Raw genomic sequence first — 17,793 nt, forward strand, 5'->3', positions numbered from 1 at the left:
GAGGGCAGCTCCAAGTTCAAGTCTGAAGTGCTCAGAGCATCCCGCCTGCCCTTGAGCAGGGTGAGGTGTGGGGGTGATGGCACCTGTGTATCACAGAGAGAAATCAGCCACAGGCCTGCCTGCGACCCAAAGAATTCAAGGCCTCCTTCCACTTTGGTGGCCTCCACAGGGCTCTCAGGAAGGGGGCTCTTTGTGTTTCTTTTGGTAGTGGATATCTTTGTGGTAGAACCTGATGTAATATTAGAGAGTTCTGTGTTTGAGTCATTGTGTTTGGTGATGGGGTGCGCACGAGATGTACTATATCAGCGTGTCAGACCCTTTGCCAAGACAGGATGTTAACCCCAGTGAGAGGCCTAGAAGAGGTGATTTAATGGTAAACAGTGTCAGCTGGATGCTGGCAGATAATTTCCTGATCCTTTTCAGCTCTGTGCACTATCACTGCTGGTTCCCAGCACATCTGCACAAGTGTTTGCACTGAAACTACTCTCTTACAGACCTTTTCTCCCTCCGTGTATTCAGGTGGCCAAAGCCGTCTCGCACTCCTTGAATAACTGCGTGAATTGTCTCCCTGGCCAGAAGGATGTGGACGTGGCCTTGAAGAGCATTGGCGAGTCCAGCAAGAAGCTGCTTGTGGACTCGGTGAGAGGTTTTTGCATTGAGAAGGGGCACCTGGGGGACTGGGCTCACCGTAGGTGTGAGAGGAGTCTTCTCCTTTCCATGGGGTCTCAGAGCCGCTAACCTCCATTTTAGGAGTCCTGTTTTTCCTCTCAATTTGCCTTTCCTTGTTTGGCTTTTCCATGAGCAAAGTTCCCAGGCAGAGCTTTTCAAGTTGACTTTTGCTTTGAGTCCTTGTTGCTGTTTGCTCTTGTATCCTCCCGGTGAAAACAGGAAAGGTGGGTATGTGATCATCTGACTTGTTATCAGGACATCACAGGCAGTCACAGGCAGGTGGTGGAGGGACATGTGTGTCCAGAACTCACTGAGAAAGCAAGTTGTCTAAGGAACTGCATCTTGGAGCCTGTTTGCTGTTTTGGGCACCCCTTTCAGTGGGGGCCTTTGGTTCATCCATCCCTTCTCTGCCGGGTGCCTGGCACATACCAGCTATGCAAGCCGCGTATGCAATGTGACTAATAGAGCCTAGCCCTAACCTCTCTGGAACTTAGGGCAGTTCCGCCAGTGATGCTTCTGGTCCACGTAAAAGCTGTGTTAGCAAAGGTTACTAATTGGTGGCTGTTAGTTTGGAAGAATAGGATTTGAGGTTTAATACAGCATCTGCTTTTGTGTTCTAGAAAGCTAAAGCTTTGAGAGGCTCCATCCGAAATAGAGTGATGGTTCAGAGCATGGATCCTGGAGTCCGATTGCCCACGTGTCAGTCCTGGCTCTGCTACTCAGGAGACCACAGCCCCTGAGGATAGACCATATTCGAATCCACTGTGTCTAGCATTGACTAGGTGTTGAAGTAAATTTCAGTGAATGAAATAACGTTGGTATGTTACAGGTCATACTTCACATAGGTGGGCTCAGACCAGAGCCTTTTCGTTTAGGTGGCTCAGAAATGCATCCCTGGAGAGCCCTCCTTCCCTCCATGGCGCCTTCCTTATTTCCACCACGCAAAGTAAAACTTCTTATGGAGCATGCCTTTCTTCCCCCTGCAGTTACCTCCAAGCACGAAGCCTTTCCAGGAGGCCCAGAGTGAACTGAACCAAGCTGCGGCTGATCTGAACCAGTCTGCTGGGGAAGTGGTCCATGCCACCCGGGGCCAGAGCGGAGAGCTGGCCGCAGCCTCTGGGAAGTTCAGTGATGATTTCGATGAATTCCTGGATGCTGGCATTGAGATGGCAGGCCAGGCTCAGGTGAGTGTGGCGGTGGCGGACTGGGGTTGACCCTCGCCTATCCTCTGATGGACTGTTCACCCTTGAGGGCCCGCTGGACAAACAGGAATAGGGAACCTGTCAGCAGACCACACCGATGCGTTCTCTCTGCTGCTTAGGAAACTCTGTGACCTCACAGGCCTGGCATTCCTAAAGATGCTATTAGCTTATGTGTGAAATGCTTCTTAGAGATGACGGATAACTTTTCCCACGATCACGCAGCAGCGTTCATGGTTTATTTCTGCTTTTTGCAGGGAGGGCAGCTCTGTGTCCTGTGCTTCATAGGTCGTATAATATGGTGAGAAATCTTGTGTTTGAGGTTCACTGGGCCCATTTGAGGAGATTGTGTCTGATGCTAAGTGTCGAATGATTAAAAATTACCTCCTTGAGATGAACAGATAAAACCCTTGTTCAGAACAAGGGGACATGACTGGTCTGGTGTCAGCTTGCAAAGCTGTTTTTTCTTGAGCTCCTGTGAACTGCCTAGAGGAGACACCCAGGGGTGTTGCTTGCTGTGTTATCTACAAATGGTTATTTCTCGGGTGGTAAGTAAGCCAGGTGAGAAATGAGACTTCTCTCAAGTCAGGAACTTCTAGGCTGCGGTCAGCTCTGAATATCTAGACAGTGGCAGTCGTTTGTGCCAGGCCGAGATGTACGAGCTGCTCGACAACTCCAGCATTGTTGAGCGGGATGCTGGAATCCTGGCCTGGTCTGTGCGCTGGTGTGCATGTGCTCTCTCTCCCTCTCTCTCCTTCCCTCCCCCGCTTTTAATGCCTGCCCTTGTGAGACAGCACAGCTCTCTGCTGACCCAGTTGGGGCTGGATTTCTGTCCTGTTGCGTGCATCTTGGTCAGGGTATCTGTTTGGGGGAGAGTAGACCCTGGGCACCGTCTCGACCATTCAGGCCTCTGCAGACTCACCGGGCTACATGCGGTCTCCATAACTTGCTTCCATTCGAACATGGTGCTCCTGGCTCTCTGAATGCCTCCCGGGAGAAATGGACAGTCCCTAATTACTCTGCCTCCTTTTGACTTTCCAGACAAAAGAAGACCAGATCCAAGTGATTGGAAACCTCAAGAATATCTCTATGGCATCCAGCAAGCTGTTGTTAGCTGCCAAATCTCTCTCTGTAGATCCAGGAGCCCCCAATGCAAAAAATCTCCTGGCTGCTGCCGCAAGGTAAGAAGGGAAACAGAATGTGCTTTCGTGTGTGCTTAAATAATGTCACTGTTGTAGAGCCGTGCCTGACATCCTGCTGCGCTTCTGTCGCTGAGCACAGACGAGGTGCTGTTTCTCTGTTGTCAGAGGTAGAGTCGTGGCTCTGGCATTTGATTAAACTGGCTTATTTTCATGTGCTTTCCCCCACTAAAGAGGTCTTCTGTCTTCTATAGCCTTTCAGCTTGCTTAGGCTTCAGGCCCCCATTGATTTATAAACACGATGGCTTAAATAGACATTTTTAAAGTAGTGTCGTATCTTTGGGGGTATGAATGTAATATATGCCCACTGGAAAAAAAAATGAGAAAATAGTGCAAAGTACAAAAAGCCCACAACACCCAACGACGCCTTCAACATTGCTTGAGCGCTTACTATGTGCCTGGCATTGATGTTAATTAGATGGATTTAAACATAATCTGTCTGTCACTTGCAGAAGGGCTCCAGTTTAGGATGAATGGGGTAGGGGTGGGAGTAAATTGTTTGGGGAGAAATATTAAAACGTGAGCCTGAGTTCTGGATGTTGTCCGTGTCCTGCTTTCCCGTTGTTTTCACCCGAGGAAGCGGTTAATACAATACAACATCTGTTCTACGGCCACTGTGGCTCACTAACGGGTGATTGAATGCTGGTACGTGGAGAAAGTGCAGTGACAGCCCAGGCAGATTTTGTGTGAGCAAACCCACACTCATTTTCCTGAACCAAGAGAGTAGGGTGTTGCATGTTTCTCTGGTCCTGTAGGCATGCATGTTTTCGTAGCATTCATTGACATAACTTGATACATAGGAAAGCTAACAGCCGTAGCAGATGAGATGTGGGCAACTAGAATATATAGCATAATTGGAAGCCTTTTCAAAATGTGAAGATTAGTGATTCTTTTCTTTTTTTTTTTTTTTAATGTTTATTTTTGAGATAGAGACAGAGCATGAACAGCGGAGGGTCAGAGAGAGAGAGAGGGAGACACAGAATCTGAAACAGGCTCCAGGCTCTGAGCTGTCAGCACAGAGCCCGACGCGGGGCTTGAACTCATGAACCGCGAGATCATGACCTGAGCCAAAGTCAGATGCTTAACCGACTGAGCCACCCAGTTAGCTTCGGCTAACCCACTAACCGAAGATTAGTGATTCTTAAAATGCATAGCTTGAATTCTACTTCTCAGTTTTTCTTTTTAAACTTGACTTTGCTTGCTTGCTTATTGGTTTTTTTCATGTCTTTCTCCTGGGTGCTCAGTGCCTGTCTCTTCAAGCTAAGTTCAGAGTCAGAGCTGAATTCTAGTCCAGGCTCGAATGTTTGGCACGCTTGGTTACATTGGCTGGAGTGCTCAACCTGCCTAAACTTTCCCATCTGCAAAATGGGGGTATGTGCTACATCATCCTTAGGTTCTTGTCCATTCTCCGTATTAAGGTATCTTGGTGATTAAAATCATTTTTTGTCTTCTTTTGTTTTTTTTTTTTTTTTTTTTTTTTTTTTTTTTTTTTTGGCGGATGGTGAGGCAATTAGATAATTTTAGAGAATTTCCCTTGAAAACACTTATCCTTAGGTGTATATACTTTAGCTTCAAACAATAGTGAGAGCCACTAGGAGTGGGGAAAAAAAAACCTCCCCCTCCCCACTTCCATCTTAGGCTTTGTGACTGTGCCAGTGAGTGAGTGCCCTCCTGGGGGCAGGAGATGAGAAAGGAAGGAGTGATGTCTCCTCTGTTGAGCAGCTGTTTCTCATATAACACCTCTCTTGATTCCTCTTTTTCCTACAAAGACCCTTTGGATAAGGCAACTGATGTTTCCAGGTATCTGAACTCAGACGTTTTTCATTATCTTCAATTTTTTGCGTCGTTTCAAAATTATAGTTTCCAACTTAGAACGCGCTGTTCACTTTCCTAAATTATGGGAAGAAGGGGAGAGTGTAAATTGAAAGCCAGATAAGGAAGGAAACCCAGGCCCTCAAGGAATATTGGTGCTGTCCTGGCTCTGTGGGTGTCTGAAGGCCCCCTGGTGGTGACATTGAGGAAGGGCCCCAGAGACCAGGTGATAAAGCTTTCCTTGCCTCTGTCCTGGCTTTCAGCGTTGACAGGAAGTTCCCAGCCTGATGGTTTCAGAGCCAAGTACGTGCTTTAAAACCATCACATGAAATCATTGTGCTGGCACATTGTCCTTGGCTTTGTGGCACATGTTGGGAAGCTGTGCTCGTTGAGGAGGTTTCCCAGTGGAAACTTCCTGCCAGATCCCCTGAGTCAGGCAAGCTCCCTTTTGGAGGTAAAGCTCTGCACAGCTGGGGTGCATGCATGCATTCATTCATCCAGCTAGCAGATTTTTCCCAGATGCCTGCTATGGGCTAGGCCCAGCCTTGGATGCTGGGCTCACACCGTGAATACAACCAGGATGGCTCTGGTAGAGTTAGGGCAGAGGGTACACACACACACAGCATGCTCACCCCCTTCCATCTGGACTTGGCAACAACCCTGCATGTAAGTGCCCTTGGAGTTAAGAACCAGGTATCTTATTGCCACTGCCCTTCACATTCTTGAGACACCAAGCCCTGCCTGTGTGTCATGTGGATGACACAGTAGCCCCAAGGATGCCATTGTGAGGACCCAGACCTGGACCAACTCAGCCCTAGTCCTGCTCCCGGGTCAGCAACCTTGAATCCTTTATTCGTTATGGTCTCCAGACTCTTTCTTCTCTGGAAGAGCAGTTGAGTATGACCTTTTCCTTTGTTCTCCATTCTGCATCAGAGCCCAGGTGCATTTGAGGAGCCCAGTCCTTTGGTTTTTGATGCTTAGTGGGGATGAAGTCCTTTTCTGTTCAGTGCCCAGTTTGTTTATCTTCCTGTATAGTTGGTGAGCTCAGACTCTCCTCTGATGAATTGGGTAGAGCTGGAAACCCTTTGTCAATCATTCATCAGCTTTTTCCCTGACCACGGGCTGGTCTGATGCTCCCTGAACTTAACCAAAGAAAGGGAAAACCAGGTTGCAGTTGCAAAAGGTGGGGGGAACATCGTACCTCTAAGCACCTCCCCTCTACCACTGCTCACACACAGTCACCCTGGCTAGGACAACTCCCAGCTGAGAAGACTTTATGCCCACCACTGCCAGCTTTGGGACCCAGCCAGTCTTTCAGCTGCTTTCCTGTCCCCTCAGGGTTTCTTAGAACTTTGTGAGTGATTCCTCTTCCTGGGCTGCCCTTTGTTTTGAGGTTCCTGCCAGGCAGGCTTCCTCCTGTCTCCAGACACAGTGAAAAAGGATCACCCAGCAAGCAGCACTTCCACACTATGAAATAGGAAAATATAAACTAGGCCGTGTGTTGGTCTCCTCCAGAGTGTTCTGTTCCTTTTTTTTCCAAATCTGGATCTCGCTCAGGCCTGACTTCTCTGATTGCTGTGGCCTCCCTGGAGCTCTCCCTTCCATGAAGAACCTGTGTCCTCCGTCAGTGCTGCCTGCGAGCCCAGAGTGTATCTGGCCTCTGGGAGGTTCAGGATCCTGTCTGACGTGCCACCCCCATCCCTGCTTCCTTTGGCTCGCCTTCTTTGTGCCTTATCTGTTCATTATCCTGCCTCTCCAACCGGATTGCAATCACCTTGCTTTCCTAGAGAGACAAACTATAGAGTTATTTTTTTTAATTCTCATGCCTTATGCAGAGCAGGACCAGGGAATATGCACAGGTGGAATTTGGGGGCTCTTTCTCACCTTCTTAAGGACACTGTCGCTTAAGGAAGGGAAATGTCTGATGTTTCTGTTTTCCCAGCCAAGCTCCTTATTAGATGATTTGTGCTTAACAGATCCTCAAAAGCACAAATTGGTCGATTGTCTTTCTTACTGCTGGCACATCTCCATATCTGTTTAAAATTTCCGGGCTCCCTGGGTGGCTCAGTCGTTTGAGCCTGCGACTTCGGCTCAGGTCATGATCTCATGGTTCATGGGTTCGAACCCCGCGCCGGGCTCTGTGCTGGCAGCTCAGAGCCTGGAGCCTGCTTCGGATTCTGTGTCTCCCTCTCTCTCTCTCTGCCCCTCCCCCACTCACGCTCTTGCTCTCTTTCTCTATCAAAACTAAAATAAACATGAGAAAAGTAATAATGAAATTTCCCTCCAGAGCTCCCAAACTAGTTGAATCAATTCAGTATCTCTAAACACTAAACAACGTGTAGGTTAGAGAGTCTTGTTTTAACATCTGAGGTTATGGATTTCAGTTTTTTTCTAAAACTGAGAATGGCTAGATATGCCTAGATAAAGAACAAAATACAAGGAAACACTCACTACTTCTAGATGGTGGAATTGTGGCTATTTAACTTTTTTGTATTAAAAAAAAAAACAAAAACTTGTGTAGCTTTAATCATTTGTTTAATTGTATAAAAAGATTACAAAAAGTACAGTTTAGGCCTATACATTATGACCTTTAATGGGAACCCAGAATTCTCTTGTAGACTCGACATTTATTGAGTCAGTTCTTTATCATTGCACATTTGGGGTGCCTCCAATTCTTTGATCTTATAACTCACTGCTATAGTTTGAAACTTACAAATACTATTTATCACTGTCAAATCTGTGTAACCGTTTGCCTCTGGGCCACTCATTTTATTATTGGGCTCTTTAATCCAGACTAAAATTGGGAAAAACAATACCTAAACCATGCCTCTTAGCCATCGACCATTCAGACCTCAATGCTGTGCTGCACTTGTATGGATTATCCAACCACAAACCTTTGGTCTCTTGATGTTTTTTGACCCCAAGCTTTTACTTGAAAATTTTTCACATCTGAAAAATAGTCAAAACAATAGGACAATAAACAGCTCTGTATTCTTTGGATTCATCAATCGTCAACAGTTTTTAATGGAAAAAATCTTTATGTGAAGACTAGGTTAAAAAAAAAAAAAAAGCCAGATAAACAGGAAACAGGGAAAGAAATAAGCTAAATGGAAAGCTTGTGTGATACGTAGAAATATCCTCCACATGATCATGTCATCACAGTCAAGGGCATTCTGCACCCTTTGTTATGCTCCTGCATGCCGACCTGTCCACTCAGAAGTATGTCTTGAAGCCTGCCACATGGAACATGGCGTTGGATCCCTGAGAGACCCATCTAGAGAAGGCATCATGGACCACACCCTCCAAGATGCCCAGAATTAGATTGTCCTGCTCCCAGTTGTTTCTGTGTCGGCTTTGCACCATGGAGAACACAGTTGCTTCCTTACAACACCTTAATTAAACACCTTGCCCCCCACATAAATGAATTTATGGAGTTCATCGTACAAAGACTATTTTGGGATTCCTTCGTGAGTTCAGGAATGTTTTTTCCCTCTTCCCATCCACCCTAGCTAAATTTAAAATTCAAAGCAGTATCTCCTCATCAAATAATTAAGCTGATTGCCTTTGTGCATTGGCAACATCATCTTCCATCAAATGTGTTATTCTGTGGGAAGCTGCAAAGCCAATTTAATAAAATGAGACATCTTTTATATTAGGCCGCGTTAATGATGAACAGCAAGTGTGCTGTTTTGTTTTTGTTTGTTTTAAGTTGCGAGTTAGCTGCAGTGGTTAGTAACTGTGAAGAGAATTGAGGGCCTGACGGAGTGTAGACCAGTGATGATCCTATGGAAAAAATGGTTGTGGATCTGGCTTTGGAGGCAGATAGGCATGGGTTTGAGTGTTTTTGCTCCTTACTTGTAGCATCCCCCTAACGAAGTCTCTCCCATCTCTGTTTGTTTCGTGTCTAAAACACAGGCTATTCAATTTTAAGACTTACTTAGGATAAAAACAGTGTGCTATTGGCAAAGGGTTAGACACATAGGTCAATGAAATAGGGTCCAGAGGTAGACTCACATAAATAAGGCCCAGGGATTGTCCACAAAATTAGAAAAGCAAGGCCATGGGGCGCCTGGGTGGCGCAGTCGGTTGGGCGTCCGACTTCAGCCAGGTCACGATCTCGCGGTCCGTGAGTTCGAGCCCCGCGTCAGGCTCTGGGCTGATGGCTCAGAGCCTGGAGCCTGTTTCCGATTCTGTGTCTCCCTCTCTCTCTGCCCCTCCCCCGTTCATGCTCTGTCTCTCCCTGTCCCAAAAATAAATAAACGTTGAAAAAAAATTTAAAAAAAAAGAAAAGCAAGGCCATGCAGAAAGAACAGCCGTTTTCAGTGAAGGGTGCTGAAATAATTCAACTTGCGTAAGCCACCCTCACCCTCACAGAAAAAGAACCTGGACCCATATTTCACACCTTATTAAAAAATTAAAATGGACCGTGACTTTGTAAATGATCCATGGCCTAACCTAGGCAGGAGGTAAGCATAGGTTGCCCGGGAGAGGTGGAATCCTTTCCAATATAGAAAAAACTCTGAGCTGCCTCTCAGGTTCTAAGAAGAATAGAAACACGTGTAAAATCACACGAGTCTTTAATTCCTGTTAATGTTAAAGAAAAGAGCTATTTTATTTTTTTTTTTTAATTTTTTTTTCAACGTTTTTTATTTATTTTTGGGACAGAGAGAGACAGAGCATGAACGGGGAGGGGCAGAGAGAGAGGGAGACACAGAATGGGAAACAGGCTCCAGGCTCTGAGCCATCAGCCCAGAGCCCGACGCGGGGCTCGAACTCACGGACCGCGAGATCGTGACCTGGCTGAAGTCGGACGCTTAACCGACTGCGCCACCCAGGCGCCCCAGAAAAGAGCTATTTTAAACAATAATTTGGGGACAGCTTCTAGGAAGTAGCAAGTCATGTAGAATTTCATGGAAAGAAGAGATTTTAAAATTATAAGCACAGTTTACTATATGCCCGCTACGTTTTAAGATACATAAAACCTTCCAAATGATACAAAGACTATCCCAAATAGCTTAGCTCAGATCATCTTATTCCTTATGGGCTGCTAATGAAGGATATTTTAAAACAGTGTTAATATGATTTCTTTGCTATTTGCAACTTGGTTGTAAGTTCTTTCCTGTGAATATGTCAAAAGATAGTCCTACTTTCTTAAAATAACTATTAGTACCCTTTAAAGGGAAATCAAATGAATAATTACAGGCAGAGTGGGGGCACTCATTCTATCTTCCCTGGTTGTGGTTTATTTTGGTCATTCAGAGCCTTGTGGAAGAGCCCGCATGGGGACCCCATCCTTTAATTTTTTTGAATGTTGACTAATTTTTGGGAGAGACAGAGAGCCTGAGCAGTGAAGGGGCAGAAAGAGAGACATGGAATCCAAAGCAGGCTCCAGGCTCTGAGCTGTCAGCACAGAGCCTGATGCAGGGCTCGAAACCACAAACCACAAGAGATCACTACCTGAGCCGAAGTCAGACACTGAACTGACTGAGCCACCGAGGCTCCTGGGACCCCATCCTTGACAGTGATTTACTTGTATTTTTGGTGAACCAGAAAACACTGTTGGGGAAATGTTGGTATTCACAGAACAAAACAAAACCCTTTATCTGTTTCTGTCCCAGAGCTGTGACAGAGAGCATCAATCAGCTGATCACTCTGTGCACCCAGCAAGCTCCTGGCCAGAAAGAATGTGATAATGCCCTGCGGGAGCTCGAGGTAAGTCCCTGTGAAGGCTGCTGGGGATTTAAGAGGGTGTGGCTCTCTGTCCTTTCTGGAACGGGTCAGTTTCTTCTCTGTTCTTGCCTTATATCCTTCTTATAAGACTCTTGGGGCCAGAGTTTCAGTCCGAGTGGGAAGGAATCAAAGTTAGATTTGGTAGGAGTATCATTTCTGCTTCCCCTTTTTCCACTAGGATGAGGGTTAATTTGTTCAAGGATTCTCTATTTCAAATAGGAAGAGGCCTGGGTGCAGGCTGAAGATGGGCACTTTCCACCTAAAAAGTTTTGGAGTTGTTACGCTGGGGCAGGTGGGAGAAACTTGGATAGATGTTCTTTTTGAGTAAAAATGACTTTCCCATTCATTTTATGTTAGTCACTGTAGGGGGGCACATGAGTGGAATCCCAGAAGTAACACCTATTACAGGATCAAGGCGATGGTGGGACCCCTAGTGGCCCAGAACACAGTGTGGGTGCTCTTCAATTTATATTCAGGCTCAGGGTTTCTTTATAATGGAGAATTCATGTCTGCCTGTAACATGTATGTGGGTAAATGGAAAATCAACGTGCCTACTTGTATGTAAAGCAGTCCTAAGCAGTGCACGTTATATTGAAACAGCCAAAGAGATAACTCAATAGATAGGGGTTGGTTGTACCCCATGTACCTTTAGTTTTCTGGATGATTAGCATGGGAACACCCACCATGCTTCTGCATGGTTTGATTGAGGCCCAGTCTGCTGGGGACTATAGGCCAGGGTGCACAGCTGGAGGTAAGAAGAGGCTTGTTACCACTGGCCTAAAACATTCTGAAAACAGTGGAGGCTGTTCCCTACATTGGGTAGATTACTGCCCTATCCTGGTCTGTTCACATCCACAAATAGGATATGTGAGCTGGGTCTAAGATCTGTGGGCACAGATGCAAACACTCTGTCCTTTCACTGTATCCTTGGTTGCCAAAATTAGGACTCTTTCAGGGTTGCTGTGACTAAAACAGTTTTTATTGTGTGAAGAGTGGGAGGAGGATCTTGAATGAAATGAACTTCTTTATGCTGCCCTCTTTCCTGAGATCTTTAACTTAGTAACTCAGCAGTTTCCACCATGACGTCCCCAATCCTTGGTAACTCAACGACGGTGTCTTTGTTGGCTGTGTCCCCAAAGGCTGCTGGGTTCTGATGTACATTCTCCCTCGCTGGAGAGGAGGCTGGATGGCTACATCCCCATACTCGCCTCCCCTGGAAAATTGCCTCGTATGTGATTGTCGGGGATAATTACAATCTGAGAGCTAGCGAAGATTTTCAGTGGACTGGAGACAAAGGAGCAAGCCCCATACCCGGCTCCTTGATGGATACCTCAACGGGAGTGAATATTTTCTATATTTTGTGAATTAAAAATAAATGAACCATCTCAGTGGACAGTTTGGAAGGGTTACCTTCTTTCATGCCTACTCATGAAAAGCTTCCAGAACTGAAAACTAAGGGTTCTCCTCATGAAGTAGAAATGAGTTAACGTGTCCTTGAAATATAAACTCCTTGGAGTTATTCAGCAGAGAAATTGTGCTAATTGACTATTGTCAGGCATTAGCTTTTAGATTTTCTTAAGAAAAAAATCTCTCCCTTTTGTGGATACCATGCTTCTCCTCCATATGTGTGAACAGGATACTCTCCTCTCTGTTGAAGCTAACCTGAGACATCCTCCTCCTTGCCGTCTGTGTTTTTGTTGCCAGCGGAAAATCTGAAGTCACAGATAAAACCCTTTAAATTCCTTTCAAGAATCTGGAGACATGAGTGATCATGACCAGAATTCTCTGTAGGGAGGGGAAGTTGTTAGTTCATATGACGTTGGATTTCTCTTATTCTGTAACACTGGCTTGCTTTTGAAGTTGTGTTTTCCTTCTGTAGACTGTCAAGGGGATGTTGGACAATCCTAATGAACCTGTTAGTGACCTCTCTTACTTTGACTGCATTGAGAGTGTGATGGAAAACTCCAAGGTAAGGCTGTCTGTGCTGTTAACATTCCTCCTCATTGTGGGGAAAAATCTAGATGGTTTTGTATGTATCTGCCTGCAGCCACTCTGTGTGACTATATCATCATGAAGCCTCACCATGAAGCCCTTTGCTCAAATGCTTCTTAAGCTTGGCTGCGCCTCGGAATCACCTAGGGGTCTTGTTAAACACAGATTATTAGACCTTACCCCTGAGTTTCTGATTCAGTAGATCTGAGGTGGGGCTGAGATTGTGCATTTCTGACGAGTCCCCAGGTCCCTGCCAATGCGGTCCAGAAATAACACTTTGAGATACAATGGTTAGACCATATCATGGATGAGTCTTACGGTGAGTCGAATCATAGATTTCTTTCATTTGGGACCAACTTGCAGGGGAAAGCCCGTCAGTTAACCCTGGCTTTTATGAGACCCTCTTGTGTGTTCTTTTTGCCTTCCATTGATGGCATGCATTCTTGAGGGGACTGAAAAACTTGAAGTTTTGTGGGGGAGGTAGGAGGAACGGAAAATCTAAATAATACAGTCATTTGTGTCCCCACCCCCTGCTAAACCTTAACCTTGCTCAACAGAATCTTATTTCTTAGTATTTACTTGGATATGGGTGGCAGTTGCGGGTGGGGAGGCTAAGTAGACTTCTCAGTGGACCAATAATGATGGCTTAAAAGGTTGAGAAACACTAACTTGTGATGGTAATACCGGAGTTGTTAAGAATGCTTCAAATCCACATTGCAGTGAAATACAAGTGAGAGAAACAGATAATGAGCAGCTGGCAATGCCAAGTTCGTGCTTGGAGCACAAGTGTGTGTTTGTCTACATCACTCTTAGGTTAGCTCTGGGGACATGGCACATCTGTGTTGTGATGTCAGGACTGGCTTGCTGTGCATTGGGCTGAGACTAGAATTTGCTCCATCCAGCATCCTTTATGGAATTATGGATTGCCTAGGCAGGCTGCATATGTTTTACATACTTTGAGCCAAAGAAACTCTTCCTTAAAGAGGGATACAGGGTTATGGAAAGGAAAATAGCTCATATAATAATACCTTCTAACTTCTTTGTTTTCCAGTCTTTATGTAAACTGGACTGTTTCGTATATCGAAGCATTTTTAGGGAATTTTTTTTTTTTTTTTTCATTCCACCATCTGTGACTCTGGAAAGTAGACTAGGACCTGTCCTCTTGGGGCATGATGAGGCCCAGAGAAGACAGAACACCAGATATGGGGCAGGTGTCCTGCCTCTGCCCATGTGCCTTCTATGTGACTTTCTGTAGGATCCTTGACCTTTCTGGGTTAGATTTTAAATATTAAACTCCCTTTTATCTGTTATTTTAAAGACCTCTGGGAAAAAAATACATCAATGATTTTCAGAATAAGGGGAAATACTTAAAAAATTAGGAAATAGTCTTAGTGTTCAGATCACCCTTCTGTGTGTATGTATGTGTGTACTTTTTAACAAAAACATATTTAAATTTTGCTGTCAATAAGTAAGTAAATAATATTACCTAGAGTATGTCTTCTGCTTCCTGGGTGTGACTACCTACAGTTTACGTATCTGATTTTTATATTCTGGGAGCTAACAGTTCTCAGTTTAGACCACTAACTTGTGGCATGCCCTATATAGATTTTACTTTATTGATTCGTGTATACTAACTATGTCTCTTTGAGATGTAGGTAACTTTTAGATGAAAGGTTCATCATACTTTCATTTCACTTCTCTGTATGGAACAGAAATGATAGAATTCTCTTAAATCTCCTCTTAATGTGAATAAAGAAAAATAATGGCAAATACTGTCAATGAAGTCGCCTTGAATGTTCAGCTCAGAGAGTATCACTGGTTGGTTGTTTTGTAGGTTCTGGGCGAGTCGATGGCAGGGATTTCACAGAACGCCAAGACCGGGGACCTCCCTGCCTTTGGGGAGTGTGTGGGGATTGCGTCCAAGGCCCTCTGTGGGTTGACAGAGGCTGCAGCCCAGGTAAGGGACTGGCCCCCAGGCCCTATGATGCGGGCCTTCTAGCCTTAAGGCCTATGTCCTTCGCTTGTGTCCCATGGTAGATTGTGGATACCGGGAATATCAGATGTCTGGGGTGGGGGGTGGGGGGGTGGGAATGGGGGAGCTCCAGCTGCAGGGGAGTACCAGATCCCTGTGGAGAGGGGGGCATGGGGGAGCTCCAGCCACAGCTCCTTCTCCAACCACCATCATAGAAACCATGGTAAAGGCGGAGGTTCCTGTGATGGCTGGGGCATTTAGACAAAACATCAGCCAGTTACCCCCCCAGGAGCAGAGCAGCCTGGCAAGGACAGTGAGACCCTGAACACTGCAGACCCAGCATAAGGGTTCAGAGGCCAGATTTGTGTGTGTGTGTGTGTGTGTGTGTGTGTGTGTGTGTGTGTGTGTGTGTGTAAGACCATTTTTACAGATGAGTTGTTATGAGGAGAAAACAAATGGGTATTACATAATTCACATTCTCTCTGAAGCTTTAAAAATGCAAAAATCTTAGTCATGCTCTTTTTAGGATCAGAGGGAGAAAAAAATTAGATCCCATCCTGCCAAGATGTGATCGGGCATGTTCCTTGCTTTTGTTCAACTGTCCTGTGCATCTCTGATAATTATTGGGTTCATGTGACTGAAGCTTCAAAAATTGTCAGCATTTACCTTGAAGGATTTGTCACTTGACAATTACCTTGAGCCTGAAAGATTTTACTGAACCAAAGGGAAACATTCCCTACTTTGGGGGATGAGATTATCTCGCCCCTCAAATCTCATAGGAAATGACTTAAGGTTAAAATTCCCGCTCACAGATTCATTGTCTGCCTGTGATTGGACTAACCCATCCAAAGGGTTTTAAAGAGAAGACCTTCTCTTAGAGCCTCTTGTCCTCTTAGAGAGCAAATACTGCCTTTTTTTGTTTGGTTGGTTTTGGGTTTTTTTGCCCTCCTGAGCCATCCTGCGCATTCTCCTTACTTACTATTGGAAATACGGGCCTAAACACTAAGGATGCGTTAGGCTGTGAGACCAGAAACTTCCGTGCAGGACAGGCTCCAGGGTTGAGTGACCTAGCAGCTTCATGCCTTTGGTCTACACCCACTTTCTTGTGCTTCTCCCATCTTCCAGTCAAAGAGTCAGCTTCACACAACACAGACTGGGTGCCCTTAGGCTCATAAGATGGCTACCAGCAGCACACAGGGCTGCCTTCATCCTTGTTCATGACCCATAGAAAAGCTTCTTTAGGCTTTCTTAGGCGCAGAGAGGTTTCGTTCCTAGAAGCCTACAGAAGACTCCTGCCACCATCGGCCCATGTATCCTTAAACCCTCACTGATGAGATTACCCTCACCACCGTGCACTAAGGAGCCCCTGAGAATGCTACATTTGCAGTGCCAGGCCGTCGTCCCCTACAGGCTCATGTAGGAGCACAGACAGTCTGAGCTGTGGTTTCCTCCTCCGCTTCCAGGCTGCATACCTGGTGGGCATCTCTGATCCAAACAGCCAGGCGGGCCACCAGGGCCTTGTGGACCCCATCCAGTTTGCCAGGGCCAACCAGGCCATCCAGATGGCATGCCAGAACCTGGTGGACCCCGGCAGCAGCCCGTCACAGGTAACCACGGGGCGTGGGTGTGAGGTCTGTGGGTCCTTAAGCTGTCCTAGGTGGGTAGGAGACTGTGAGAAACGAGTAAAGAATGCTGTCCTCTCGGAGCTCGCAAAGTCAGGTAAACTCAGCACTGCCAATAACAACTCAGGAGCGTGAGGGGGTAGGGGGATATTGCAAAATGTGGTGAGTGCGCCAGTGTGTCAGTGCTTTGAAACGAGGTACTGGAGGCAGGAGGAGTGAAGTAAGCACTGAGAGAGTCATCAGGAGTCTCATGATTTCGTTCCGGTCAGAGGACGTAGGTGGAGTGCTCGTTCTGTGCTCAGCACTAGGGGTCAACACGAGGACCTGATCCCCTCTGCCCTGGCACCCACTCTTCTGGATAAAGTTTGGAAGATGGGATGGCCGGGGTGTGATGACAGCACCAGGGATGCACGGGGGAACAGGGGATGAGCTCGGAGGGGCTGTCAGGGTTCATTTCACAGAGACGGTGGTACTGAGCCAGAATCCAATTCCAAAGTACACTAAGGACCCACAGAGGCATCTTAGGACTAGACCATACGTGCAACACTCCTTACTCAAGTGTCATGGAGTCCTGTTCACTTACTCAAGCTGCGTGTGCTGAAGAAACAAGGCCTGGCCTGTAGGGCCCCCCGAGCCAGCCTGAGAGTCCCACAGCCACTGTGAACCCTGAGACAGGCCTAGTTGAGGCTGGAGAAGGACCTACATTCAGGAGGCAATAGAGGGGTCCTCTGACCTATAGCAGGCCTGAGAGTTGGCGTGGAACACATCATGGCACCTAACCTCCCAACCTGTCTGATAAAGGTCAAAGATGTGTTACCAAACTCAGCCAAGTGGATCGGGTGATTCACAAGAGCCATTGGGGTTGGGGGTGGAGCCTGGAAGATGCCTGGCCCAGACCCCTTAATCGGGTGCCCACAGTCCACCTGTGCATGAAGAAGGAGCTATTACACCTTGATGTTTATTTTCCTCCTCTAGACCTGGGCTCCAGTGTGGTGGCCACACGCTGCTTGTGGCCATTAAGCACTCGCAACGTGGCCAGTCCAAGTTGTGATGGGCCGTAAGTGTAAAATACACACTGGAGCTTGAAACTTGGTATGACAAGATTGTAAAATCTCAAATTCTTAAATCGATTACCTGGTGAAATGAAATATTGTGCCTCTATCAAGTTAAATAAGCGACCGAAATAAATTTCTCTTGGTTTTCTCTACTTATTTTAATTTTTTTATGTTTATTTTTGAGAGAGACAGAGTGTGAGTGGGGGAGGGGCAGAGAGAGAGGGAGACACAGAATCTGAAGCAGGCTCCAGGCTCTGAGCCATTAGCACAGAGCCCAAATCGGGACTCGAACTCGTGAACTTTGAGATCATGACCTGAGCCGTAGTCAGCACTCAACCAACTGAGCCACCCAGGCACCCTTTTGCTTATTTTAATGAGGCTACTAGAAAATTTAAAATTTCACGTGTCGTTCACACTCTACTTGTGTTGGGCAGCACTGGCCTAGATCCTGGACCATTTGCCTCTTGGCTGGCCAAGGGTCATGAATCATAGCTGCCTGCATCTCCTTTAAGACTCTCTGGAGTCCAGCCCTCTCCCAGTAAG

The 17,793-nt window shown here is 46.2% G+C and overlaps 1 protein-coding gene across 5 annotated transcripts in view; it reads left to right on the plus strand.

Annotated features, from left to right (window-relative positions):
• The window catches only part of TLN2 (talin 2), a 439,937-nt gene that overhangs the window by 325,541 nt on the left and 96,603 nt on the right, over positions 1-17,793 (plus strand). For all 5 annotated transcript variants that reach the window (XM_040492868.1, XM_040492871.1, XM_040492869.1 and 2 more), the window contains 7 exons: positions 520-639; positions 1,656-1,853; positions 2,910-3,049; positions 10,498-10,591; positions 12,489-12,578; positions 14,436-14,558; positions 16,037-16,180. In XM_040492868.1, the coding sequence (XP_040348802.1) occupies positions 520-639; positions 1,656-1,853; positions 2,910-3,049; positions 10,498-10,591; positions 12,489-12,578; positions 14,436-14,558; positions 16,037-16,180 (909 nt within the window). The remainder of the gene's footprint in view (positions 1-519; positions 640-1,655; positions 1,854-2,909; positions 3,050-10,497; positions 10,592-12,488; positions 12,579-14,435; positions 14,559-16,036; positions 16,181-17,793) is intronic.

This window comes from Herpailurus yagouaroundi, unplaced genomic scaffold (genome assembly GCF_014898765.1).
Source record: "Herpailurus yagouaroundi ecotype Mexico unplaced genomic scaffold, PumYag 184, whole genome shotgun sequence".
Classification (NCBI taxonomy): domain Eukaryota; kingdom Metazoa; phylum Chordata; class Mammalia; order Carnivora; family Felidae; genus Herpailurus; species Herpailurus yagouaroundi.